At 48.9% G+C, this 26,832-nt stretch overlaps 2 protein-coding genes across 2 annotated transcripts in view; both read left to right on the top strand.

The window, feature by feature from the left end:
- The window catches only part of SYT17 (synaptotagmin 17), a 37,892-nt gene extending 23,524 nt beyond the window's left edge, over nt 1-14,368 (top strand). The window contains exon 8 of the mRNA XM_030459850.1: nt 13,551-14,368. Coding sequence (XP_030315710.1) covers nt 13,551-13,747 — 197 coding nt within the window. The 3' untranslated portion in view covers nt 13,748-14,368. The remainder of the gene's footprint in view (nt 1-13,550) is intronic.
- Nucleotides 14,369-18,319: 3,951 nt separating this feature from the next.
- CLEC19A (C-type lectin domain containing 19A) lies at nt 18,320-26,175 on the top strand. The gene is made up of 5 exons (XM_030460031.1): nt 18,320-18,617; nt 23,743-23,908; nt 24,396-24,489; nt 25,206-25,338; nt 26,073-26,175. The coding sequence occupies exons 1-5, from the start codon at nt 18,320-18,322 to the stop codon at nt 26,150-26,152; spliced, it is 771 nt and encodes a 256-aa protein (XP_030315891.1). The 3' UTR covers nt 26,153-26,175.
- The last annotated feature ends 657 nt before the right edge of the window (nt 26,176-26,832 follow it).

The following is a 26,832-nucleotide window of genomic DNA, read 5'->3' as shown; positions in this document are numbered from 1 at the left end:
TGCTCAGAAATTTTCTCAGCAAAAAGTCTATAATTAGTCACTGCTTTGCATGCACGTCACCCTGACTGTACCTTGCATGTGTGATGATGAATTTGTTCTTGGAAGCTTCCATCAGGTGATCTTGTGACAGGTGTGAAATAGTCTTTTCTTTGTTTTCCCCTTTTCCCAATAGAAGAAGAGACAAGCAGAGCAGCAGCTCTGCGCAGTCAGAAGGGTGAGGGGAACACCTCCACCTCACTGTGGCTGATGAAGTTAGCATTAATGAGTGGATGTCTGATTTTTTTTTTACTGTGCAAATGGATAGATTCTCATGTAAGTCAATGGGAAGTTATCTGATTTAGAATGCAGCTGAATTTCAGTGGCATGCCTTTTAAGTGCTGCTTCACTTTCTAAGTAACATGTTGCTTGCTTGGAGTTGCAATAAATAATTGCAGGCCAGAAATGTCACCTGCAGCTCCAAAGCTTGTGGCAAGGACCTCTGAATCGAGGTTTCTGTAGTGGCATCTGTTCTGTCACTGGGATGAGGTGGTTGAGGGGATACAGTGGTGGTGAAGGTGCTGAGCCACATTAATCATTCAGCTCAGTGCTGGGGATGCTCTGTATGCTGGTAGAAGTGTGTGGTCAACAGGGAGTGCAGCACCAGCTCTTCTTGTGTGCATCTATGAGGTTTTAATAAAATGAGTATCAGTCTGCAGCTTGGCTGAAGTTCTGGCATGGATATGGTGGCACTGCCCAGGAGCTGCCTTCCTGACTTGTAAAGATATTGCACAACTCAAAAGCTTGTGAAAGGCTTTGGGATGTTTTGTTAAAAGACAATGAAAAGCAAATGGTTGCCAGCATGGAGAAGCTGTACCTCACAACATGAGGATTTAAAAATTATTTTGCATCTCTGCAAAGGAGTAGTGTAAACTACTTTTTTTTTTCTCTGAGTTTTGTGGTTTTACTTGGGGATTTTTTTGCTGCAGTGGTGTGTTTAGTGGGAGCTGGGATTTTTAGTTTGGTTTTTGTTGTTGTTGTTGTTGTTTTTGTTGGTTTTTTTTTCAATCCACAGCTCTAGTCCATTAGGTCAGTTAATTAAATTTGCTGTTGAGTAAAAGTCCAAATGAAAAGGAAAATAATCCTGCTTGAACGGTGGGTGATGATGCTTTCAATGGAGAGTTGTAAAAGCAGTCATGGGACCAAGGAGTGTGTAAATCTTCAATAATTAAAAGGAACCTTTTTTGTGGCTTCATACTTTGGACCCAGCATGCAGCTGTCTTTATGTTGGCTTCACTGGGAAGCAGTGGAGCTGTGCCAGTCCCATCAGTGAGGTTCCTGGCTCCCATTGGGAGGTTGGTACCACAGTACAGAGTGAGGCACTGTCCAGCCAAAGTAAGATGAATTATATAAACTCCTTTTTCAACTGTATGTTTTTGTTCTGAGGCCACACCTTGAGAACTGTGTCCAGTTCTGGGCCCCTCAGTTCAGGAAGGAGATTGAGGTGCTGGAGCGGGTCCAAAGGAGGGCAACCAGGCTGGTGAAGGGACTCGAGCACAGACCCTATGAGGAGAGGCTGAGGGAGCTGGGGGTGTTCAGCCTGGAGAAGAGGAGGCTCAGGGGAGACCTCATCACTCTCTACAACTCCCTGAAAGGAGGTTGGAGCCAGGGGGGGGTTGGTCTCTTTTCCCAGGCAACTCTCAGCAAGACAAGAGGGCAGGGTCTCAAGTTGTGCCAGGGGAGGTTTAGGTTGGAGATTAGAAAGAATTTCTTTCTGGAGAGGGTGATCAGCCATTGGAATGGGCTGCCCAGGGAAGTAGTGGATTCTCTGTGTCTGGAGATATTTAAAAAGAGACTGGACGTGGCACTCAGTGCCATGGGCTGGGAACTGCAGCGGGAGTGGATCAAGGGTTGGACTTGATGATCTCTGAGGTCCCTTCCAACCCAGCCAATTCCATGATTCTATGCTCTTGAAGCAAGCTGCCTGGGTCTGGTGAACTGTAGTAAGAATTCACACATCATTTTGCTGTGGCTTTAGACAGGGCTGTGTCTGCAAATCCTGTGGATGGATGGTGTTCTGTAAAGCACCTTTCTGCTCCCCCCTTTCCTGGAGATGCTCTGGAGACCTGGACTTAAGACTAAACATGAGGTTGAGGTGCAGCTGGACCAGGAGATGAGCAGTGGGTGCCTCCAAGATGAGGTGCATAGGGTGAGCTCTGCATTAGCCAAGATTTTGGGGGTTTGGGCTGGTTCTTAGACCTTTCCTCCTGCCTAGGCATAGTAGGATTCAATGCTGTAAATTATTGGCATTTACAGACAAAAATGCTTCTCCTTCCACACTGATGCAGGACACCTTGTTCAAGCTGTCTCTCTGCCTCCCCCTCTATTCCTACCTCAGATGCTTACTGGAGCTGTCACTAATTCTCATGTCTTAGTTTAGTGCCTAGAATCAGGTGGGATGAGCTCAGGTGGAGATGTCCTCCCCAAGGAGAGGGATTCAGCTCAGGATAGCTGCTAGAATTATCATCTGTTCACAGCTTTTCAACAAGAGGCTCAGTACTCAGAACAAATCTAATGTCCCAACAGAACAAAAGATGATGAGTGAGGCAACAGCTAGTGGAGAAGATGTCTGATTTAAAAATTTAGTCCAGCAAACATGTTGTCTAGGTAGTGGTTATTTGGATACATATTGAAAAGGGTTTGCACTTTTTTTAGTGGGTTTTTTTCCCTCCATTTTTTGTTTTTGGCAACTTGACACTCATCCCCCATGTGCCATCTTCTGCTCAAGTGCAGAGCTGTACACCTCTTGCAGAGAGGTGGGGCAGGCTTGGAAAGACAATGTGTTCTCCTAACCACATATACCTGGGAACAAAGGTGTCTCATGTCCCATGGTAAGGGGAGGGAAGAGTTTGGCCCTGGCAGCAGGGCTGTCAGCTGCTACCTGAGGTCATTTCCCAGCAGAAAAAAATGTATTTGAGGTGCAACCACAGCCTCTGCACACAGGAGGGTGGATGGAGTCTGCCTAGGGACATCATGCTCTCCCCAATGATGGATTTTTGGTTGGGTTGCTCTCTAAATCCCAGCTTTGGTTTTGAAAAGCCTGGGCAGTGCAGCAGGTGAGACAAAACCTGAAATCTGAGCACTGTGGTGTTTCGTTAATGATTATAATGTTAATAGCAATCGTCAGGTAATGCTGTTTGCGTTGCAGTAAAGCCCAGATGGCCCAATAAAAACACCAGTGTTCCAGGACAAACTGCATCTTGGTGACTCATTAACATCTTTTGATCACTTACCATAAAAAAATCCAACTTTCAGTGCTCACAGGTAGGGAATATAAATCTCCTTGAGGTCCTGTGGTAATTGTGTGTCTTCTCCATCTACATAAGCTCTTGTATATGTCTACATGACAGATTTTTTAGGGCATGTGAAGCAAGCAGTTTTCTTGAGGAAGGGAAAAGTCCTTTTCCTGCAAATGTATGCCCAGCCAGAGCTGGGACAGGTATTGGGGCTGATGATGTCTGAGGGGAGCAGTGGTGGAGTCATCTCACTGCACTGTTCCCATGTGAAAGGTGGCCATGGCTCCAGCAGGACAGGATGAAAGGAGAAAGGAAGGGGGCTGGGGCAGGGTTTGCTTGTTGATGGAGAGGTTGGCCTCAGTCTGTGCCTGACAGCTGGTGAGATCTTCATCATCAGTACTAGCTGAAGATGCAGCTCACTGGTACTCTCTCTTCTGAACCATTTGTAGGAGATTATATGACTCTCTTTGCTTTTCAGTATGTTTTAAAAATGGACTGTGTCTCTCTTTTCTTTAAATATGGAGGACTGATTTAAAAATTGTTATTTCTTTTTTTAAAGATTTGAGTTCCCAAGGGAGCATTGCTTGACAGTGAGACCCCTCCACCTGTGGCTTCAATGGCTTCTGCAGAAGGACAGTGCCAGTGCCACCAGGCATCTCTGTGCACTGCATGCTACAACAGACTGTGTCTTCAGACCCTTGGGTCACTTCGATGCTTTATCCCAGGGCTCTAATTAACTTCCAGTTAATAGGCAGTACTTGATTAAAATAACAGATTGCTGTTCAGTAGCATTGTACCTGGTTCTCCTCTGTTGGCTCATTTTCCCTTTCCCTTGTCCTTTGGGAAAGATTAAGGACCATTTAGTGAAGCTTGAATTTTTTAGAGGAGAAAGAAGCTATTGTTGGTGTGTGTTGCTAGTGATGCAGTTCCAGGTAGTTTAATTTGGTTTGCTGTCAATATTTTATTGACATATTTTATTTGAACATATTCATTCCTTTTGTGGCCTTAGAACTTGAGAGGAGAGGAATTGGGTCTTCCTTGAAATCCTGCCTTGGGATTGTAGGCCTTGGGATGTTTCTGTGTCTGGAATAAATGTCACAGTGTAGCTTTGGCCCACTATCACCCTTCACGTCTGGGGATGTTGGAGATGATCTGGTACAAAGCAGTTTGCTTTTTTATGGTGTCTAATGAGCATTTTTTGGATGTTCAGTAGAAAATATTTTGGGATGCTCTTGATCCAGGTGATAGAGTTTCTGTAGCAGTCAGAAGTCGTGGAAATGGGGGGAAGAAGAGCAGCCCTGCCCTGGCAGAAAAGGTTGTGTGGAGATGGGCCAAAGCTGAAGGTAGCCATCAGCTCCAGACCTTATCTTCCAAGTGAGCCCAGGGTGGGCAGAGGGGCAAAGTGCTGCACCAGATGCTTACAGCTCACAGACCCACACTTACCCATTGCAGCTGGAAATAAAACTAACTAGGATTCATTTCGAGTCTTGAAGTTGGGCTTCCAGGTGCTTGAGTCCTGGTTGAAGAGAAGGCTGAAGCTGAGATTTGTAGAAGTCCCATGAATGGATGAAGAGGTAGTGAGTCTTTTCAATAGTATTTTTTAATTAACAGGCAGATTCCCAAATGTCCCAGTTAGCTGATCAGGTTGAAGGTTAATAACAGTTTTGCCCTGAGGCTTTTTCAGAAATACACCTGAATTTTGATTTGCCTGTCTGTGTGAAAGCATGACCTTCAGATGCCAGCATCATCTTCAGGTGCCTGCTTGCAGGGATGGGGTCATTACACATCTACATTTTGATTTGCTGCTTCAGATGCTCATCTCTCTCCTATTGCTTTTTATTTCCCTCAAAAAATATTCTGGCACTTTGTCTTTTGCACAGACACATATGGGGAAAAAATCTAATATATGAGGCAGATGAAACTGTTTGTTTTCCCATGCTGGAACACAGGAGGAAGAAGTTGTTTCTGTTTGAAATGCTATCGTGTTGGGCACTGTAACATCACTCAGATGGAGAGATAATTAGGCAACTTGCTGCTAGAGAATTGTTTTTTGTTGTCTATTATACGTGTGTTTCTGAAGCATCGGGCTGTCTGTATATTCCACATATCTGGAGCTCAGAAGCAGAATCTAATCTGTGTTTAAACCTGTGTAATCTTATTTTAGCCATCTTCAGGGTAGGGGAAGAAAAAAACATTTATGTCAGGTCTGGCTTTTCTGGGGATTTATACCTGTTTAATTTGGATCTGAATTTGGCCTTTGTGTCTGGCATTATAAAATACTTTATGTATTTATGCACCAGACACCATATGGTCTGTGCTTGGGTCGGGGGAGAGCCACTGCCTCCTGCCATACCGGCTGCTTTGCTTTGGGTCCTGTGGCCACATGAGGTGACCCAACAGATCCTGTGAGGACATTTGCTTTAGGGGTGGGAAGAGAAGGGCCTGGGGAGGTGCAGCAGGAGACCTTGCCCTCCTGGACACAACCTTGCCTGGCAGAGCCTCTTTGCAATGGGTACTCTGCATGTGCTTTCAAACCTTTCTGGGAGGAGAAAGGTCTTCATTGCTCTCCGCCCTCCAGATTTTCCTCTGTGGTTTCCTGGCCTCCACAGGAGGTTCTGGTTGTCAGTCTGGAGCCGTGGCAGCAAAGCAGGCAGTAAGGGTGGGTCCCAGACACTGAGGGAGGGTCCTGCAGCCCCAGTCCTGGTTAACTCAGGGAAGATGCTCAAGGGATGGATTTGGCTTTTCCCAGCAGACTTGCTGCTTTAATGAGGAAGAGTGAACACTATTAGTCCTGGTGAGAGCAACAAGCTGCTGACACTTCCTGAGCCAGTCTGTTGCTTGCTTAGAAGGTGAAATTAGATTCTTCAAGTGGACTGAATTAGTTAATAACTGTACCTTGTCACAGACATGGCAGCAACTGCTTGTCCTGGACCTCTCTGGAAATTTTGGGGCATCTTTTTCTCCTAAATAGAGGTGCAAACTCTGCTCTCCCTGCAGGCTGATAGTCAGTGTTTGCTCATTTTGCCAAGCCCATTAATTTAAGCAGTGTCATGCCTCTCTTGACCTCAGTGTTTCATCTTGTCTGGCTCATGCCGTGGTGAAAGAAATTGTTCCAGCGTCTCACAAAGCCATAATCTTTCTGTGTGTCAAATGAGGAAAAATCTCAGTGGCAGTCTCTGCTCTGGGTGGTGGAGCAGTGTCTGGAGATGAGACGTCTGTGCCTGGCTCCATGGCTGTCAGAGGAGATGCATGAATATGCCAGCAGGAGCTGCCTCTTCAGACAGCCAGCTCTGCCTTCCCCTGCAGGTGTGGGAGCCTCTTCCAGGGAGGTATTTAAATGTGTATGAAGCTCTTCAGGTGCTTTGTTGGGTTTGGGGCTTAGAGTGCAGAGAATTGAGATGCAATTTTAAAACAAGTAAAATAAAAATTAAAAAAAGAGAGGAATTAGCAGTGGAAGAAGCCAGCTGTAGATTCTCCTTTTCAGTACCCACCAAGCTGTTGCAATAAGTTCATCCAGTGGCTGTTCCAGTTCTTTCAGATGTGCAAATTTCATGAGATGTCATCTCTGCACATCCTCCAGACCTCTGCAAGACACTCATGTGATTTTGCATTCCCCTCCTCCCTGGGTCCCTGCTCTCTCCTATGGGACCTTGCTCACCCTGTCTGAGTTCTGACCCCCATCAGCCAAATGCCAGCTCAGGGCTCAGCACTGGGTGCATCCCCAGGGTCCCTGTCCCAGGCTGCCCCTGCAGGAGGGCTGGGGTGGGAAATGCTTTTCAAAGGAGAGTTTCCTAGGTGAGGAGATGTTCTCCCAGGTGGAGCAGCCGTGTTGGGGCTGCACATGGCCAGGATGCAGCCAAGGGCTGGGGTGGTTGCAGTTCCCTCTGGAGCTGGGCAGACACAGATGCTGCAGGGAGCAGCCTCCCAGGGGAGCTGCTAGGAAGTGAGTTTTATGTGCGTATCAGAGCCTGGTGGAGATTAAATTGATAAATGTGAAACTGCTGCATCTTCTCCCGTGCTTTTCTGTCCTCTCTGCTAAATATTCCAGGCCACGCTCAAGGAGCAGGGGGCAGAACTTGGTCTGTGCCTGTGACCTTCACAGAGCACATCATTAGTACTGCTGCTGCCTGCTCCTAGAAGCACCCTCTTTGTGCTAAACAGCTTTGTAATATTGATGTCAAGCAGTTCAGAAGTAGTTTTCAGACCTGCTTAACCTGCCAGCTCAGCCCCAGGGGCCGGTGGCAGAGCCCAGTGGCCAGCACAGAAGAGGTTGGGTCCTGGTTTCTACTCACAGGGGATGAGGGACGAAATGTTGCTTGCCTGAGTGGTTCTGGCATGGGAAACAGAGCTCTTCTGAAGACCCCACCAAGCTCTGAGGCTGAAGTGGGAAAGTGCAGGGAGGTCAGTGCTACCAGGACTGTGGTTCCTGCCTGTGTTCTCATGGGACCCGTATCTTCAGAGAGACTCTGCTATTCAGCTGCCCATGTGCAGCCTTGGCCATGTCCTTGTTTACTTTTTTCCCTTTTCCTTTGGTCTGGCTGTAATCCAAGACTGCCTCCAGACTTGTTGTGCAGTGTGAACACCAGAGCAGGGTGCTGATGGCTGAAGGTTTCTGGGTGAGGGTTTTGCATCTTGCAGCACAAGGTGGGCAGCAAGCATGGATGCAGGGCATCTCTGGGGCATGGGCCAGGTGTGCCTGGCTATCAGATGAACCTTTTAGAGCCCATGGCAGCAGCAATTGCAGGTATAGAACAGTTGGTAGGACTTTTTAAATGACCTTCATTTCTGATGGTTACCCAGGTCTCCAATATTTCCCCCCTAACCCAGCTATAAAAATTAAGCTGGTGTTTTGCTCTCTGGTATTTACACTGAACAACTTTGTGCTGTGGTGGAAAGGAAAAGGTCAGGGCCCTCTGATTCCTTGCAGGTTTCCTTCCCTAGTGGCTGAGTTGGGCAGTGTCCCCACAGTGACAGGCTGGCACAGTGTGCTGTAGAGCCATGTGTTGGAGGGGTGCACGTGAGCTATACTGAGGGGTGCTCTGTTACTTGAGGCCTTTTAAAATATGCAGGATGCGAGCAAATTGCATTAAAAAAAATTAAAAAATGAAACAACTTGTTAGAGAGTAGGTGGTGGTGTGCTATAAATAAGCTAATGGCAGACTAGTGTAGACTGGGTGCAGATGTTCTGCTTGATGTTTGGCCTGACTTGGAAGGCAGATGAAAAACAGAGTTGCATTCCTGCCTGTTATTTTTCTTCTCTCCAAGTTAAATGGTTTTAATTACATTGCCTATAACTGATGTAGGTGGCTGAAGAACAGTTAAATTATTTGTGTTGGAGCTTCCACCCACCCCTGGTCACTGAGATGTCTCTGCTGGTCACGTCAGGGGGAAGATGCAATGGAGGGGAGGCTGCAGCCTATGCTCTGGTTGCCACAGGCAGCAGCAGAGGTGCAGCACATCTGGAACAGCTGGACACATGTGGCAGAGGCTTCCCAGGACATGCAGGTGGTTTCGGACCCCAGCTCAGCAAGGTGGCTCAGGGTAAAGGTGGTCCCCCCATCACATAAATGGTACTAATAGCCCTGGAGTTAGCTTAAGGAAATATTCTGAATTGGTGCTCCTTGGTAGTCGTTTGAAAGCTGATAATATATTCAGTCAAAGGATTAATTAATATTTGAAATGCCAGCTTAAGTTCTAATTACACATAAGTCATAAATCACAAATACTTTACAGTAATGCTCTTCATAGCTGCTTGGTTTACAAGTCTCAGTGCAAAGGCAAAGGGGAAGGGAAAGGAAAGAGCCTTTTGGCTGGATCTGGTGCCAGGGATGATGCCTCTTGGGCAACCTCTTGGTCAGAGGCAGGTACCAGATTACACAGTGACAGATGAAACTTTCAGCCACTGAAAAGCAATTCCATGGACTAAGGTTGATGGGAGACATGGAAAGGCTCAGGCTGGAGTCACACCTGGAGCCAAATGTTGGACCACCAGGTCTCATCCCCTCTCCTGCAGCTGCTGCCCCAGGGTGCAGCTCTGGGCTGTGCAGTGCCCAGCAGCTCACACCCCAGGGAGCACGACAGCCCTGCCAGGGTGCCACCCAGCCAGCCCTCCTGTGCAGGAGTCCCAGGGGGGACATGGACTCCTACCTCAAAGAAAAGTTTCAGGTAGCACCCATGCCCCCATCAGCTTGATATGGAACGTTTAGGAGTGGTGCATTAGTAAGGATATAACACAAAGGTGTTTTTACATTGCAGTCCTTGTTCTCAAGAATTCAGTCCTTTTAATGGACATGAGTGAAACAAATTTTCTTTTATATTTCAGCAGTTCTATTATAAAGAGTTTGATTTTTTTTTTTTTAAGCAGCCTTTCTGTTTCCAAATACATCCTGCAGTAAAGAGCAGCTGTAGAGGGAATTGGTTTGACCTCTGCTTCCTTAATTGCTTTTTTGCTCTATGTTGGCCTGGAAATGGATGTTGCTATTGTGTAAACTACTGCAATGGTGGAAAAAGAGATCATGAATTGAGGTGTGTAGCTTCTGTCAGGAAAATAGGCTTCTTAAATGGAAAGCAGTGTGTACCTGTCTATAACCAGAGTCTGGATCAGTCTGAAAACCCCAAATGATAATTACCTCATTTTCTGCTTCTGAGCAGCTCCACAAAGTTACTGGTTTTTTTCAGGCCAAGAGCAAAACTAACCTAAAATTTACTGTGAGCTCCTTTCAGAACCTGGAAAGCCATGCTCAGACATGGAGCAGCACAGCTCAGAGCACTTGTGCTGCAACCTGGGCTCAAGAGTGTGGTGCAGCACCCAGCTGCTGTCCTATGGGCTGGTCCATGGTGACTTCTCCCCCCTCTGTCTTCTGTGGAAGAAGCTGAAAGGAAAGAGCAGGAGCTTTTTTCCTCCCAAGGGTGAAGGCATGGGTGTGTTGAGTTGGCTCTGCTGTAGGTGAGCCTATAGCCATGGCACATGGGGCACTGCACTGCATGTGCATTCAAGAAGCTGAGGGGCTCTGGCAGTCCTATCTATCACCAGGCTGGTGGCTTCTCCCCAGGTTGGTGGCCCTTCCACAGCTCTGCAGGGGTTTCCTGCTCTCAGAGCTCCCCACAGACACCTGCTGCACTGGCAAGTCCCCTTCCAGCCAGAGCAGGCTCAGTCCTGGAGCAGTGTGCAGCTCTCTTGGGGTCTTGAAAAGCCACTGCTGCTGGGCTCTGGGCCAGACTGAAGTGTCAGAGGTGAGTGGAGGTGGTGCAAAGAGAACACTGCTAATGCCTGCTCACTGCTGTGCCATGAAGAGGCTCCTCAGATGTTTGGAGCAGAGCAGCAGTTGCTGCAGCAGAGGAAGGGACAGGGGCAGCTGCTCCCCCTCCCTGTGCCAAGATGGGGCCGTGGTGCAGAGCAGCTCCAGGCAGTGCAGCCAGAGCCAGCAGCACTGCCAGCATTAGCTTTCAGCTTCTCACCTCAGCTTGTGGGCTCCTACAGTTTTCTTTTCCAAGCTGTTCTTGGAAGAAACAGTGATGGCAACAGGAAAAAATTGTGCTCCTGAAAGTGAGCAAAGAAGAGGGCTTGTTTTCACAACACTAACTTGAGCTCTCCTGGGTAAGGCCAACGCAGCATCTCCATGCACCTCAACCATCAGCAAATTTGCTCAGCAAATATTGGCCATTTTAGGGGTGGAATAAAGCAACTAGCCTCCAAGAGAGGTATGACCTTGAGTTTTTAAGGGCTTGTGAACTGATGAATGAAGCTAAATTTTTGGCACACAAAAGTCTCTCATCTTTTGGGAAAGATGCTGTGTTGAAGCTGTGAGTTCATAATCCAGAGGCTGAATCTAGTGCCACCTCTTGTTATCTGTGTGTGAATAAGCATTTGGCCTTGGAAAAGGTTTTCCCTTTTTTTTTTTTTTTTTTTTTCAGCAGTAAGACTACCTCTGGGCTATCTAAACTAGTTAATGATAGAAGCAACAATGCTTGTATAATTAGCCCATTGATATCCTAGAGCAACCAACATGCTGATTACCTAACAATAGATTGACAAGATGCTTTGTCAGAGTTCAAAATAATCAAATCAATAGTAAAATAACAGGTCTACTTAGTTGCACACTTGTGCTTTTTACAATTCTGACATGGGTTATTTTTGAAGAATTGGTATGCCTGGGGTACTTCCACACTGTTAATTTATCCTGTGATTAACTGATGGCCTTTAAGACTTACTGGTTTAAATTCCTTGTTACTGTCTTCTAGGATTAAGCTTTATCTTCTTTCATTCTTGAAGCAAAGCATGGGAAAAAAGAAGGAAAAAAAACCCTCTGAAAAATTAGGGAGACCTTTGGTTTGGAGGTACTTCTGTGTGATTTTATCACAGTATTTGTTTTCTCTAGGATAATAAATCACAGCAGGACACGTAGCGTAGCTGTGCTAGCTACACTTGTGATCCGTTGCCTTGTAGGAGAACTCGTTAATAACCCTGACAGGCTGTGTACCAGTTGGAGATGGATGGCTCCAAGTTCTTCACTGCATCCTCAGAAGGTGCCTTTACAAATAACACCAGCCTGGCCTTTTGACAGGGACACTTCCTCAGCAGCACATGGCAGAGAGTGGACAGCATCACCCCCAAATAACTGGTGGTGACAAGCAGGAGGGATGCAATCTTCCTTAGGGGAAGATGTATCCCCAGATCATTCTTCACTGTACTTTGAAGATAGACCTACAGTACTCTGACCTGCTGTGTAGTTTTTGGTTTTGTTTTTTTTTAGTACAATTATTTTGAGAAATGATTGGGACGTTTGAAGGTTTGCTGTTACCAAAAATATCCTTAGGTAATTTGATGTGGAGAAGCATCATTTCTGCCCATAAACTGTGTCTGTGTCAGAGCTGTAAGAAGGTATAAAGAGAATTGCAGCTTTATTTTGGGACTGCACTGGCAGGTGGCACCTGAGTCACTTAGAGCAAAATCCGATGCTGGTGCAGAACGTATCAGACAGCTTCTGCAGAGGGTGGTGATGATAGAGATGGTGAGTAGCACATTAAAATAGTAGTAATTAGTCATTAGAGGTGTTATAATAGGAAATACACAGCCCTGGCAGGGACATGTGGCTGAAAGCAAGATCTAGTCTGTAGTTCTCAGTGTCCTGCTCCCTGGGGGTGTGGACTGTTCCAGGGGGGCTGCCCCAGGGATCCCAGATGTGTCTTTGCTGCCAGTGCTGTTTTCCAGCAGTCCTGGGGAGCTGGTGCTGGTGGCTGAGCAGTGGCAGAAGGACCCAGCCACACACCAGGCTGTGCTCCCCTTTGAACTTGCTCTTGTGGCACAAGCCCCCATGGGTTTGGAGCCCCTGCAGACATTTGTTCTCTTTCCTGAAGAATTTTTTTTCATCCTTGATGCTCTAGCCAGTATCCATGGATATCTTGGTTTCAGCTTGTACAGACTTTTTGTTTAACTTTCTAATGAGCTGAGGGAGGGTTTGAGTTTGCAGAACACAAAGTGCTTTTGCTCCTGTCCAACAGGAGTGTGCAGCCTTTCCTGGGATCAGGCCCATCATTAGAGTTTGTTGCTGTCTGCCATCTTTTGTTCCAGGAGACTGAGCTAATCCAAGGGTCGGGGTGTTGGGTTGATGTCTCTTCCTCGGTTGCTTTTCTGGACTTTTAACAAGCAGCTGCAGCAATAATTATGGAGAATTGCTTTTGTATAAACATTCATCTGAGCCTGTATGTGTGTGATTCCTGTCTCTGAGCCAACAAGGCTATCAATCAGCACAGGAATGTCTCATGACACTTGCATTTTGAGGAGGATAGTGTGAGATGCTGCTGCTTCCTTTCCCCAGGCGTGGGGTGTTTGGTTGCTTTCATCCTTTCACAGCCCCCAGGCAAAGCTTTCAGTGTTTCCTCACACCCTGTAGTTCTGCTTCAAGGCCGGGCTGGATGGGAATTTGAGCAGCCTGGTGTAATGAGAGGTGCATCTGCCCATGCAGCGGGGTTGGACCAGGATGATCTTTAAGGTCCCTTCCAACCCAAACCATTCTATGAGTCCACTTCACCCCTTCTTGCTGTGGATTTGTGTCCTGTTTATTTGAACTGTATTTCAATTTGTAGTACACTGTATCTTACTCCTTCCGAACCCCTGATTTGGTCTCTCTAGCATTTTTGTGGTGCTGAGTTCATGCCAGAAACGCTGCTGTGTGAAGAGAGGGGACATTGGCAGGACCTTTGGCTTTCCAGGAGCAGTGCTCTGGGTGGACAAGCAGCGCTTGTGTCCTGACCAGTCTATGTGTCTGCTCTCCCCAGTGTACGGACACAACGTGAAGAGCAGCAATGACTTCATTGGGAGGATCGTGATCGGGCAGTACTCCACGGGAGCCCCCGAGTCCAACCACTGGCGCCGGATGCTCAACGCGCACCGGACAGCCGTGGAGCAGTGGCACAGCCTGCGGTCCCGGGAGGAGTGCGACCGCGTCTCCCCGGCATCCCTGGAGGTAACATGAGGTGGGGACCCAACAGCAGCCAGGCCAAGCCAGGCGGACGGGGAGAGAGAAAAAACAAAAGTAATCACCAACTGAAACACCCCACCTCACACCCTACATGCACCCCACAGCAGCTCCGTTGGATTGAAGCGGCTGCCGGCGCCCAGCTGGCCACGCCGGCCTCTGCCGACTGCGTCCCACTGGCCGGAGCTCTTGATGCTGGCACCCGGCACCGCGTGGCTGCTGGCACCGGCACTGTGTGGCTGCAGGCACCGCGTGGCTGCTGGCACCCAGCACCACGTGGCTGCTGGCACCCGGCGTGGCTGAGCCCGTGGGCTGTGTGCGGAGGTGCCGCAGGAAGTGCTGAGCTGGTGGAGGAGTTGGGAGTTGCCTCCCCTGTCCTTCAGTCCAAATCCATGGCTCATCCTCTCGGAGATATAAGTACCCATGTGCTCTCGTTGGTGAACGTGGTCATTAGGCTAGAATATCTTTTTAAATGGTAGAACCCGTGGTGAAATCGATTCTGGCTCCAGTTTTGTCCTTGTACTCGTTTTAACAGAATTAAGCTCCTGTTAGTACCTACGTGTGCATTTGTGTGCCAGGGCAGGCACGAGCGTGTGGTCGTGCAGCCCCGTGTCAAATGGACCCAATGTCACATCAGGGGTGAGCCCTGCCACTCTTGATAGCAGCCTGTATGTGTCCAGTAGATGCAGTGACAATATTGCAGAGTAAACATTTCCAATACCATCTGTACTGGGAAAGCCAGCTCATATCCCTTCAGACCTGTGTTGTGCAAAAGAAACCTGCTGCAGGGACTTTTGCAGCTGAGAAGGCCCAGAATACACAATTTTAATCCTCTCACAGACTGCAGTGGCTCCTTCTGTGTTGTGTGTGTTAACCCAGGTAGTTTCCAGGTCACCAAGTGAACTTAGCTACAGTCAAGCTGTCCCGTTGGTTGCTTCTGTACATTTTATTTTTTCACAGCATATTGTCTGGTATGATGCAGATTGTATATTTATTGAAAATAAAATTCTATTTAATTGTGCCATGTAGAACTGGGGTGATACTTGTTAGCAGAATTCAGCTTTGTATTGAGTTTCATCAGTTATGTTTATGGCACAAGGAAAGCCAAAATGTTGGTGTTTTACCCCTGTGTTACTGCAGCTGAACCAGGAGTAGTTTTAGAGCAGCTGGGGACCTGCTGATGGAGATGAGTCAGGAGAGTGAGCCAAGTGTGTTGGCTGTGTGTGCTTCCCCTCCAGTGGACACCCAACATTCTGGGCATGTCAGGCTCTGCACCAGGCTCTGGGTCTTGGTGAGCCCCAAGTTTTTATTTTTTATTGCTCTATTTGTCAACATTGAAACTACATAACATCTGTATTTGCCTACAGCCTGTTCAAGAAATCAAACAAGAAGGACATTGCCCTGAAGATACATGGCCCATGCCTTAATGTCTTCCCATATCTTCATTTTGCAGAAGGGAAGATCCATTCTGTCTTCAGCAGTGTTTGTCTGTGGTTGGCTGGGAAGCCTGGGGGTGATACAGATGGGTGGGCTCTGCACATCAGTGCTGATCAAACAGAGGAGGTGGGGATGCTCTGGCTGCATCTGGCTCCCTGGGCCACCTGTGGAATTGCTGGGCAGTAGCCCTTGGCTGCTTGGGAGAGGAGCAAACCAGTGAGCTCCCAGTCTGGCCTAGCTCAGGGCAAAGTCCCTTTACACTGGAAGCAGGAGAGTTGCCTGAGAGAGGTGTTTGGGACAGGAACTTGGGGCTGTGTGCTGCAGAAAGCTTTGTCTTTGCTTGTGGCCACCCTAAAACTGGAGGTCAGAGTGGTCCCTGTCTGGAGCTGGCAGGTGGTGGGGCAGGCAGCAAGCATCTCCTGCGCTTCTGTGCTTTTAGTACTTTGAATTTTAAAATTCAAACAGTACAGATCCATATATGCCTATTTCTCTTCCATTTGTTGTTTGGCTGCTGCAGTTTGGGACAGGTGAGTCTTAAAAAGCAAAAAAAAAAAACAAAAAACCCAAAAAACCAAACTGAACCAAAACAAAAAGCTGGGTGCCTGTTTGGGCAGATGTCAGTGTGTTGGTCAGGAATCCTTGTTGTGGTCTGGGGTGTTTGTACTCCAGCATGAAGTTTTGTGTTGAAGCTCTGATACCAACACCCCTGCTGCACACCATCAGTCTGGCACCTGCTCCAGTTTACATTGAGCTTTGGGTGTTTTGATCCCTTCTGCGCTCCAAGAAACTCTGTGTGTGCTCTTTGTGTGACAGCCAAGTGGAGGAGGGAATGTAAAGCATGCAAGGAAGATACAAGAGATGTTCTCTCTTAATCCAGAAGCACAGACACCCTTCTCCCAGGCACAGCACACCCCACAGCCTTGGATAGAGGATGGCAAGAAAGGCCTCAATGACCTTGTCCAATTGCTGTAGCTGGAGGTGAGCACAGGTAGGATCTTACTCTTGGTGTGGTCATGCACGTTGTCCCCTGGTGCACACCCGACTTCTTACTGATCACTCCACAGAGCTCCCTGATGCTCTCCAGCATGGAGACAGTGGTTGCCCTGGGGCTGTCCACGGGCATCCTCTTTCCAAGCATGCTGTGGATGGTGGGGTTTCAATTGTAACTTGCTTCTCTGTGAGGTGAAGTTCCTCCTCTGTCCTGCAGCGAGCTGGTAGCAAGTGTCTGGCTTTTCTCCCTGTTGATCTGATCAATAAATCACAGTGGAGAAAGAAGCCCATGGGGTGTCCTAGGCAAACATGTGTTGTAGGAGGCTAATCTCTTCCTGTAACTCAAAAAGGCTCGGATCAGGGGCAGTGGCTTCAGCACTTGTCTGCCATCAACATTAATATTCCTCCACGTGGGGCCTGTGGGCAGCAGCATGAGTTCTGAGATCCACAGAAGCTGACCTGAGACCTGCCACGTGTTTCTGTTCAGGCACTGGGGTTGAAATGATAACAGAAAGCACTCTTGCCTTTGAGTCTGTCCTTGAAGCCATGAGGTAACTGTTGCAGAGGGAGGAAGTATCGTGTACAACACTGTGCCAGAAACTGGTGAAGGAACCCTGAGGAAGGGTCCATAAAGCAGGATTGAAGCACACTGACGAGCTATCGGAAAACAGCGCGGGAAGGGAGAGGAGTGGAAGGCCTGAACAAATGAGATGTGGCTGTGCTCTGGGGCTGCATCCATCAGGTAAATCACAGCAGAAAGTAACCCAAGGTGCAGCTGCAACCCCAGCTGGCCCTGTGTGCACCATGTGTGTGTACTTGCCCAGTGCTGGGAGCAGAGCTGGTGCCCAGCTCCAGGGACTCACCAGCTCAGGGGGCAGCACGGGGGCTCTGTGCTCTTGCCCGTGCTGGTGAGGAGGTGCTGCTGTGCTGGTTTGTCATTTGAAACAGGATTTAAATTATTCTGGATCTCTGCTAAGCATAAACATTTGTGCTTTGGGAGTACGTTAATGTGCTCGAAGAGTTTTGTTCCAGAGTTGGCTGATAAATGCTTGTAAGATTGGCTTTATCTGGGGGTGGCACACAGTTAAAAAGGGAGAAGACATTGCCTTGGCTTCAAATGCTCTGGTTGCCTTCATTTTCAGTTGTCTGATACATCAATAGGCTTTCCCTTGAGATATGTAATTTCAGATCAATGTATGGAATTGCAAATGTGGGGGGAGGAGTTTTATTAAAAGGTTTTATTTAATGCAAAAGCCATTTGATATACAGAAGTTGATTGATTCAATGAGTTACTGTCTCTGGAGTAAGTCTGGATGCTTTACTATACTGAAAGCTTTGTGTCAGTTGAAATTGTTTCTACTTGAGTCTTGCTTCTAAAAATGGGTCATCCCAACTGAAGTCCCAGAAAATGCTCAAAGTTTTAATCTGTCACTAAGAATAGAAAGGAGTAGCATTGAGTGTGCAGCTCATGGAATGCTGATTTAAGGCATAAATTTGAAATGGAGCAGGATGAGTACTTGTGCCTATACTATCAGCCTTATGCAACAACTAGAGAAGGTCTTTATACAATATTTTGAAAAAGATGAAGCCTCTTTCCAAAAAACTTCTGGCCACAGAAAGGAGAGGTGCTAGACAATGCTGTCTGTTAGTATATGTACTGCTGTAGATACATATCTGTAGATATGTACTGCTGTCTGATGCTGAAGGTTTTCTACTCTTACAGGACTGCATGGACCCAGCACGGAGCCGGCAGACAGGCAGCGGGACAGCTCCTGGGGCAGCCTCACCCCCCCCCGGCACTGGTGGTTCCCCCAGGTTGTTGAAGAGTGTCACAGCACTGCCCTTATCCGGGGCAACAAAAAAGAAAGAAAAAAAAAAGGGGGGGGGGGGGGGGGGCACAAAATGGTGCAGTATCAGGTTGAAACCCCAGCGAACCTCGGGCGGGGCAGCCAGCACAGGGCAGGGGGGGCAGTGCTGGACCGGGCACACAAAATAATGTCTCAGGAAACTACTTGGGGGATAAATAAGGGATTTTCTTGTTCGCCTGCAGCCTCCGGCGTCTGACAAAGACTCTCTGGAAGGAAACGGGCACTCCCGTGCCGTGGGCTCAGGTCTGTGGGCAGTTCCCCGAGGTGGGATGCAATGAGGGCGGCGGGGCGCAGCCGGGCGGGCGGGAGGCGGGGGGTTCTGCAGAGCCCCTGCTCCGGGGGGAGGGAGCAGCCCGGCGCCTATATCCATCCCTGCAGCAGCAGCCGCCCTGCCACAGCCGGGAGGGCCCGGGACGAGCCGAGACCCCCACCCACGGCTGCCTGCGGAGCCGGGAGCGCCCCGTGCCCCCCACCCCCGGCCATGGGCTCCGGGCGGGTGGTGTGGGCGCTGCTGGCCACGGCGCTGCTGGCTGCCCAGGCTTTCCCGCAGACCAACATCAAGATCAGCCAAGGTGAGTGATGCCACGCTGGGGTGACCCGAACCCACGGCGGGTTTGGGGTCCCGCCGGGGCGGCTGCAGGCTGGCTGTCCCCTTTCTCTGCCTGCTCCAGGCATCTCTGTGTTCCCTTGCAATCAACTTTCTTCTTCACCGAAGGGGACGTGCCAAGAGCAGCCCCGGCCTCTGAAGCTGTCGCTGCTCTGGCTTTGTTCCTTTCGCCTTCAGCTGGCGTGGGTGGCAGGGGCAGAAACCACTGCAGGACACGCGTGGCTGCAGCCACACAGCCCGACAGGACAGGCGGGGGGACCACCGGGGCTCCCAGTTTGCACATGGGCACTTGCTGCATGTGGAAAGTGGTCAGGACTAGAGGATTCTCCCCTATTCCGTGTTCTTTTTTGCCTGAGCTGTTGGTTGTGGTGGGTATTTTATGCCAAGTTCTTGGACACTTTTTCACGGAGTCACTGCTCGGACTTTGTTCACACCCTGTTAGGTTTGTATGGGAATGTGAGCAGAAAGGGAGTTCTTAAATGCTGTTCTTTAAATTTGTGAGAAAAAGGATCAATACGAACCAGGCTTTCCTGCCAGACACCCAATTCATGGGAGCTTTACTGTAAGTAATTAAAAAAAAAAAAGGGGGGGGGGGGGAGGGAGAAAGCCAGATAATTTATCTGTGAGTGCTGGCTGTAGGGGGGGTGCTGCTGGAAGTTGCTGTAGCCTCATAATTCCAAACATTCGTGGCAGAAGATTTGAAACTAAAACCAGCTTGGTTTTGTCACAGCATGTAGAAAAGCAGAACCCTCTGAAAGGATACAATTTCCAACCTGTTTCATCTACTGTTTAAAATTTTACTTGGAAATTTGTAATATTCACTTTAAAAATATTTCAGAGTGTAAAATATTGCCCAGTTATTAAATGCCCTTTGTGACCAGCAGCAGATACCATCCCTTCCAGCTCCATGCATCCCGCAGACACACGGTCCAAATTCTCCCCCTGGGTCTGATTGTTTTGGAAGTGGATGGTAAGCATGAGGCTTTTTAACCTGTTAATGAAAGATAAATCTTGCAAATCACTTGAAGGTGGGATTGCTTGTCTGTAATTACTGTATTATCAGGACTTAAGGACATGCTTCTAAAGCCAGGGGTGACCTAAGGCATTTTGGCATCACACAATAGCTCTGTCTGCTTCGATTTCTGTCCACCAGATCTCCTCTTCAGTGCTTATTCTTTGGACTCTGAGCTGGTCACAGGGAACTTGGTGTTGGTGAGTGCCACGATGCTTGCCCTGAGTTCCAGCTACCAAATACTGGGTGGGGAGCAGCCCTGGTCCCTCTCACTCCTGGCATGGATACCAGTGGAGGGGCTCCATGGGCAGCTCTGCACTGGGAAGCATCCAGCTGGGAAGCATCCAGCTCTGCATGTGATGGGGATTTCCTCATCTCTTCTCCATTGACATCAACTTCAGACCTGCCTCTTGGGTGTTGATGGATGCCCTCCAAACCCAGCTGCTTGCCAAGAGCTGAAGGGGATCGCTTGTTTTTTTCAGGCCAGACAGCAGCATTAGCTTATGAATGTTCCAAGGGGGTTGTTTCAAGACAACCTTTCAGTAAAGTGTCTCCTGGCACCTCTAAGCTTTTTGGTAAACCGTCAGCTGTTGATGGAATGAAGCCCTTCAATGCTCTGCAGCAAGAAGAGCATCTGATGCCAGCACTAGTGTCTGATGCCAGTACTGATCTGATCTGATGTCAAAACCCTCTGAAGGAGCTCCAGCCCCTTCAGAAGTCATCCTTGCATGGGCAGCTCTTGATAGCCTTGTCCAACCTTATCCTAGTCCCAAATATCAAATCTGTGGATCAATGGGAGTGAGGCAGCATTGGATGAAGCTGTTCAGGAAAAAACTCCTCATCTTCCCCAGCTGAGAGCCATGCAGTTGGTATTTCATCTTTTTTCAGTGGCATCCTGGAATAAAAAAGCCTCATGAAGCTGTCTGGGGTTTTCTCAATGATTTCTAGTTGGAAAGTGGCCACTTGGGGAAGTGAAAGTTTTTGGCAGAGCAGTGCCAGCTTCTGCAAGATTGTGACAAGTGGTTTTACCAGCGGTTCTGCAGTGGGTCTGAGCTAGTAAATAAATAAAAAGATTCCAGTTTTTGTTGGCACAGAACCAAATCCAGAGAGCACAAACCTCTTTGTCGGACCCAACATTCTTATTTTTCAGCTTTTCTGAGTTACTAAAATCTGCCTGATACAAATCTTATTGTCAACCATTTACTTTGCTGGTGCAGCTCTTACCTGAAACCTGTTGCACTGTAAATAAGCAGGGGGGGAAGGATTCTTGCCATCATTTTCCACCAGGAATTTGAGGGAAAATGGATGAACTGGCTTGGGGTTGGCAGGATCCCTCATCCTGTGGACAGTGGCTATGCTACTCCTGCCCCTTATACAAGAGCTGATGCTACTGGGAGTGATGTGCTGGAGTAGTTAAAGATGAGGATCTAGTCTAAATAACCCTCTTTTAGATCAAAAGACCTTCTGCAGCTGCTGGCTTGGGTCATGAGGTTTTACTACATTGCCACGAGTGGGCTGAAATACTCATAGCCATATATCTAATTTCTTATCTCTTTTCTGCTAAAAATAGCCCACAAGGGTCCCAGATAAAGCAGCACCCCTAGATGTTCCTGCTAATAAAACTGGGAGCAATAGTTCTCCTCCAAAGACAGAGCCAAAGCCTCTGATCCTGACCTAACAGAAAAGATGCTAATTAAATGCTGACCTCCCATATTTTCCTTTTCAGTATATTTAACCTTAAATTCCTTCAGGCACCTCTGGTTTGCTGAAGCTCGTCAAATTAATGCTACCTAATGGGAAGCAGTGTGGAACAACAAAGAAGGACTGTGTCTACCTCTGACTTGGGTTTGGCTGCTCTGAACCAAATGAGGGTGATTTTCCAGGGCAATCAAGGTGCTGATGGGCCTGGCTTGGGGCCAGAGCACTGGGACACCCACTGCAATTAGCACTTGGGAGTGAAGGGCCCCGTTTGCCAGGGATGCTGCTGGGTTAAGCCCTGGGATTTTTGGCACCGTGCTGCTAGAGGTGAGGAATTTGTTGAGGCTCTTCCCAGCCTCTCCAATAAAGTCCCAGCTGCTGGAGGAGGTGGTGGTGCCTGTCTGCCATGGAGTCCCAGGCTGTCTGGGCAGGAGGGAGCAGCAACCTGGAGCTGCCATGAGCCAGGACCTGCTCCCAGCCCTCTCCCAGGATGGGGGTACACACACATCCCAGGATGGGGGTACACGCCTCATCTCTAACCCCGGGAGCCCCATCCCGTGGGTTTGTCCCTCTGCCCTTTGTGCTGCTTCACTTTTGGTGTGGCACGGACCTCTGCCATGGTCAGAGCAGGGTTTGGCCCTCAGGAAGTCACATCTACTCAAGGCATTCCTGGTCTTTCTGCTCTATTGCTGTAAGAGCAACAATTTACATATTATTTTTTAAGGCCTATTCTAAAGCATTTCCAAATAGAAGGATGGGTGGGTGTGAACTTGAGAACTGAACCCTGTATTGAGCTATCTGTGCTTGGCCACCCTCCCTTCAAGCTGTTCCTCCTGTATCCAGCTTGCCATGTCTTATCTTTTCCTCTTTGCAGCCCAATCTAGTGCTGATGAGGGTGGGAGAGACCCTCGCTGCTCCCAATGGGTTCTTTGTTTGGGGTGCAGAGCTGCTCCCAGCCACAGCTCCTCCAGAGGGAGCAGTCAGGGGTCCGGAGTTGGGGTGATGAATTGACAGCCCCACAGTGCTCAGCAGAGTGAGTGTTGCTGGCACTCAGCTCAGCCTCTGTGCCTTGTTCAGAGGGGAAAAGGGCTCTTTGCATTTGTTGTGAGTTGCCTGGGAGGGGGTGTGTGACAGGAGGGACCCAGGGGCTGGATGGTAGGTGTTTGCAAAATGCTCATGAAATATGAAATTATCACTTAGAGCTGCCAGGGCAGGGAAGGATTTGGCTCCATGAATGCTCCTAAATCTGCCTTGAATTCACCTCACCTCTCCTTTTTCTTACTGTGCCCATGTCCCAGGGTTTGCTTTCTCTACCCTTGGGAAAGCCATTCCCCCTCAGTGCTGGAGGCCCTGTAGCACCACCCTGATCTCTCCAGCCTTGACCCTGTTACCTGCTTGGATAGTTTCATGGCATCTGATGTCTGCCCTAACCCCCAGCCCTGCCCACCTCCCCAGTCCCAACACTGACCCTGGGCCAGGGCCCTGTAGGGATGCAGGAGGTGTCTTGGAGGGAGCTGGAAATTCCCCAAAGCTCAAAAAACCCAGCAGCTGAGAGGGTTAGACTGCACAGTTGGGGGATTTCACATTCTTTCATGTTAGGAGGTGTGTGTGGGGCATGTGCTAAGTCTTCCCCAGGTGTGACAGGAAGCTTGGCATGGAGGAGCTGGGGGGGATGTGCTAGCGCTGCTGCGGTGGAGCAAAGGCTCCAGAAATGTGTCCTGCTGCCCCTCCCCCTGAAATGTCCCTTTTGGGGTGACTCCCCCGCTGTGCTGAGAAGTGGTGAGGGAAGAGGGGCAGCCCCAGCCCTTATCTGGTGGTGAGAGGCAGATAGGCTGGCACCACTCTCAGTGTGCATCCCTCACCCGGCCATGTATGGGGCTGAAATCCAAGGCTGCAAACGTGCATGGGCCCAGGGACAGAGGGGCTGGGGAGGGATTGCTCAGAGGGAGGAGGTGCAAGTTGGCCTTGGAGAAGGAGAGCAGGAGGGCAGAGTGGGGCCATAACCCCCCAGCCCTGGCTGTCAGCTCCCATCCCAGCACGGCAGTGCCTGATGGGGCTGAGAGGAGCCCTTATCTCTGTTTCCCAAGTAGCACACCTCAATGCCTTTATTTTAAGCACCCACTGCCTAAAATGGTACTAAACTGGCTTGCAAAGTCCTCCCTGATTTAGGCAGATGATAAACCCAAGAAGCTCGTGGCTTTTGCAAACCATGTTTTGGCTCTTGGAAACTTGTGCATGGCTTCTGCAGCAGGTGGCTTTTTCCAGTCGTGTTTGGTGGTTATTTGCCTGGCTGAGATGGGGGAGCAGGGCTGGGCAGTGCTGCCTGCTTAGCCAAATTGCTTTGTCCTCAGCCTCTGGATGTCCTCTGCTCTGTCCCCAGCCATGCCAGAGCCCGTCCATGCCTACTCCTGCCCACTCTTCTGGACAGAGTATGAAGGCCACTGCTACCGGTACTTCCCCATCAACAAAACCTGGGCTGAAGCTGATCTCTATTGTGCTGAGTTCTCCATTGGCATCAGATCAGCCAAGCTGGCTTCCATCCACAGGTGAGAAGGGTAGGAACTCATCATCCCAACCTGGCATTGTCTGGAGAAGATGGAAAATAAGGATGAAGTCCCACTCCCACAGCACATCTTCCATGCCAGCTGCAGGCTGGTGTCCCAGCCTAAGCATCCCTCTGCAGCAGTGGCTGGGGCAGGTCTGATGCACTGAGCACACAGAGATAATGTAAAAAATATGCCTGTTCCTGGGCTGGCAGGGAAACTGATGCAGCATTCCCTAAATTACTCAAAACTGCATTTTTTTTTTTATTCTTGAGAAAAAGGATAGCAATGCAACATGATCTCCCAGGCTTTTTCCCCTGCTCCCTCTCCCCCAGCTCTAGCTCACACTATACAGCATCTTCACCCACCTGGGAAGTAATTAACAGCAATTAGGGGAGGGGGGACCCATTTGGCCATACTGTAGGGTGTGTGCTTAGGGACATGCCTGACCATTTGCCCTCAGCAGCTCCTTGTTGCTGTCTTTTGCCAGCTGGGAAGAAAACGTCTTTGTGTATGACCTGGTGAACAGCCGTGTGCCTGGCATCCCCACTGACATCTGGATGGGGCTCAATGACCTGAGACAGGTGAGAGCTGCTCAGAATCAATGGGAAATGGCTTTGAAAAATTCAATTCTTTGGTTTTTTCCCCTCCTAGTAAAAGTCATTTGGCTTTCTTCTTCGCTCTTTATAGCCACGTTGATTGGTGGTTGTTGTGTAGGGTTTGCTGTATCCAGGGGAAAGTTTTCATTTCATCCCCTCCAGTCTGTTTTGAAAAGTGTTACTAGAACTAGTAGATTAATAATTACTGATGTATCACATTGTATTTTATTAATGGATTAATAGTGTTTTTCTGCTGGTCCAAGAAGAGCAAATGCACTGAAAAATTACTCCGATGTCAACAGTCCCCAAGTTTCATTGCTTTCTTGTCACACTTGGCAACTTTTCAAAGCTGACATGTTGGAAATGTATAGTTTAATATGTAACAGAGAAAAACTGAGGCATCAGGAGAACAGCCCCATGCCAGTAATTTTTTTCTTTTTGTAGATATTGGGAAAGGAAAAGCAAGACAGAGCTGGGTGGGAGTGTTCAAAAATATATGGGTTTAATTTCTGGGCTTCCCCCGGTGAGAACGTTGCAAATGATGGTGCTTTTCATCTGTACAACCCTAATGAGGTGTTAGGCCCTTGCTGAGGGGTGACAGTCTCCTCCTGTGTCCCTGAGGATGGGGACAGGGACAAGTGGGCAGGAGCTGACCTTTCAGCTCAACAATCTCCACCTTTTTTTGGATCACCCCACACCAGGAGGGTCACTTTGAGTGGACAGATGGCTCCTCTTATGACTACCACTACTGGGATGGCAGTCAGCCTGACGATGGGATCCACTCCATCCCTGAGGAGGAGGATTGTGTGCAGATCTGGTACCGGCACAGCAGCGGTGAGTGCAGCACCGGCACCCAGGGCACCCCCTTGGCTCTTACTTACACGTCCATCCCTTCAATCCACTGTGTTTGAAAAGGTTGCTGGCAGGCTCAGGACTTGCATTTTAATTTTTTATTATTATTGTCTTTTTAATTTGCAGAGAAAGGATGTGTTTTCTCTCTCACCATGTACACACACACACTTGCTTTCCCTCTACTCACAGCCTATCTCCCTCTCCCATAGCAGAGGCATGGGGAGCATCACCCACTTTGAAAACTTATTTATATTGAATTTAGCCAATAGGATTACTTTCCAATTTCGTCTCCTACATGCAGCCTGTGGAGACACCCAGTCAGCTTTTTCCTCCTTTGCTCAGCTCAGGGGAATCTTGCTGAAGCAAGGCAAGACCCTGCTTGTGCACAAGTCCCCCCTCACACCCTTACATTCTGTGAGACCAGTCAGGTGTATCCAGACCTCGTGGACATCCCTAAATGCCCTGTCCATGTGTAACCTGGTGATACTTTGTGGAGGATGGGGCTGTGCTTGCAGCTCCTGGCTCCCACATTTAATCTGGGGCCAGGTGTCCTCCCCAGCATCCCCAGGACAGGGATAGAGATGCTGGGAGGGGGCACGACTGGGAGCAGCTCAAATGGGAGAACATCCAGAGAAGGCCCTGAGGGTGCTGCATGGTGACCTCCTCATATCTTTTTTTTTTTGGCTAACACCTTGGGGTTTTTTTGGGGGGGGTAGCACTGCGCTCCTGGAATGACAACACCTGTGGCAGAGCCTTCCCTTTCGTCTGCAAGATCCCCTCACTTGCCCTGGACTGAAGCTGCCAGCACTGCCTGTGCCCCCCTCCCTGGGGGTCACCCCTGCAGCCACACCAGGGAAGGGCAGCAGGGACACGGCATGGGCAGGAAGAGCCACGGAGCTGCTCAGCATCCCCAGCCAGACTCCAGCTGTGAAAATCCCTCCTGAGACTGCTGTGCTGTGGGGATGAACCTGGTGCTCACCCTCCCCACAGGCAAATGTTAATGGGAGCTGTGCCAAAGGCTAAAGGAGCTCCCTGAGCCTGAGATTTGGGTCAGGATTTTGGATCAGCTGTCCCAGCGTCTCAGAGGAAACTCATGATTTTACCAAACCACCAAACTGTTAGCACCAAGAAATAGCCACGTGTAGGAAATTATTTTGCCTGTTGGTTGATGAAGAGTGGAGGAACACTGTTATTTTTTGTTAAGTTATGCAAAATGCCTCTTGTGCCTGGTATTTTTCTCTCTTCTACAATAAAGGGCAAACAGCAGCTGGAGGCTCCTCTGTCTTTGTAGTGCTGGGGTGGCAGCAGCTCCCCGGGGACATGGGGTCTCATGAAAATGGAGCTGGCTTGACCTCAATCTGCTCTGTATTACAAAGGTGTGCTGGGGAAGTGAATACCTTGGCATGTTTACTTTGCTGACCCCAGCTGGTTTTGAGGTCTCTAGAGCAGCCTATGTCCACACCTTGCCCTTCACCT

The sequence above is a fragment of the Calypte anna genome, chromosome 14 (assembly GCF_003957555.1).
Source record: "Calypte anna isolate BGI_N300 chromosome 14, bCalAnn1_v1.p, whole genome shotgun sequence".
NCBI classification, from domain to species: Eukaryota; Metazoa; Chordata; class Aves; order Apodiformes; family Trochilidae; genus Calypte; species Calypte anna.
This window is presented reverse-complemented; position numbering and strand designations above follow the sequence as displayed.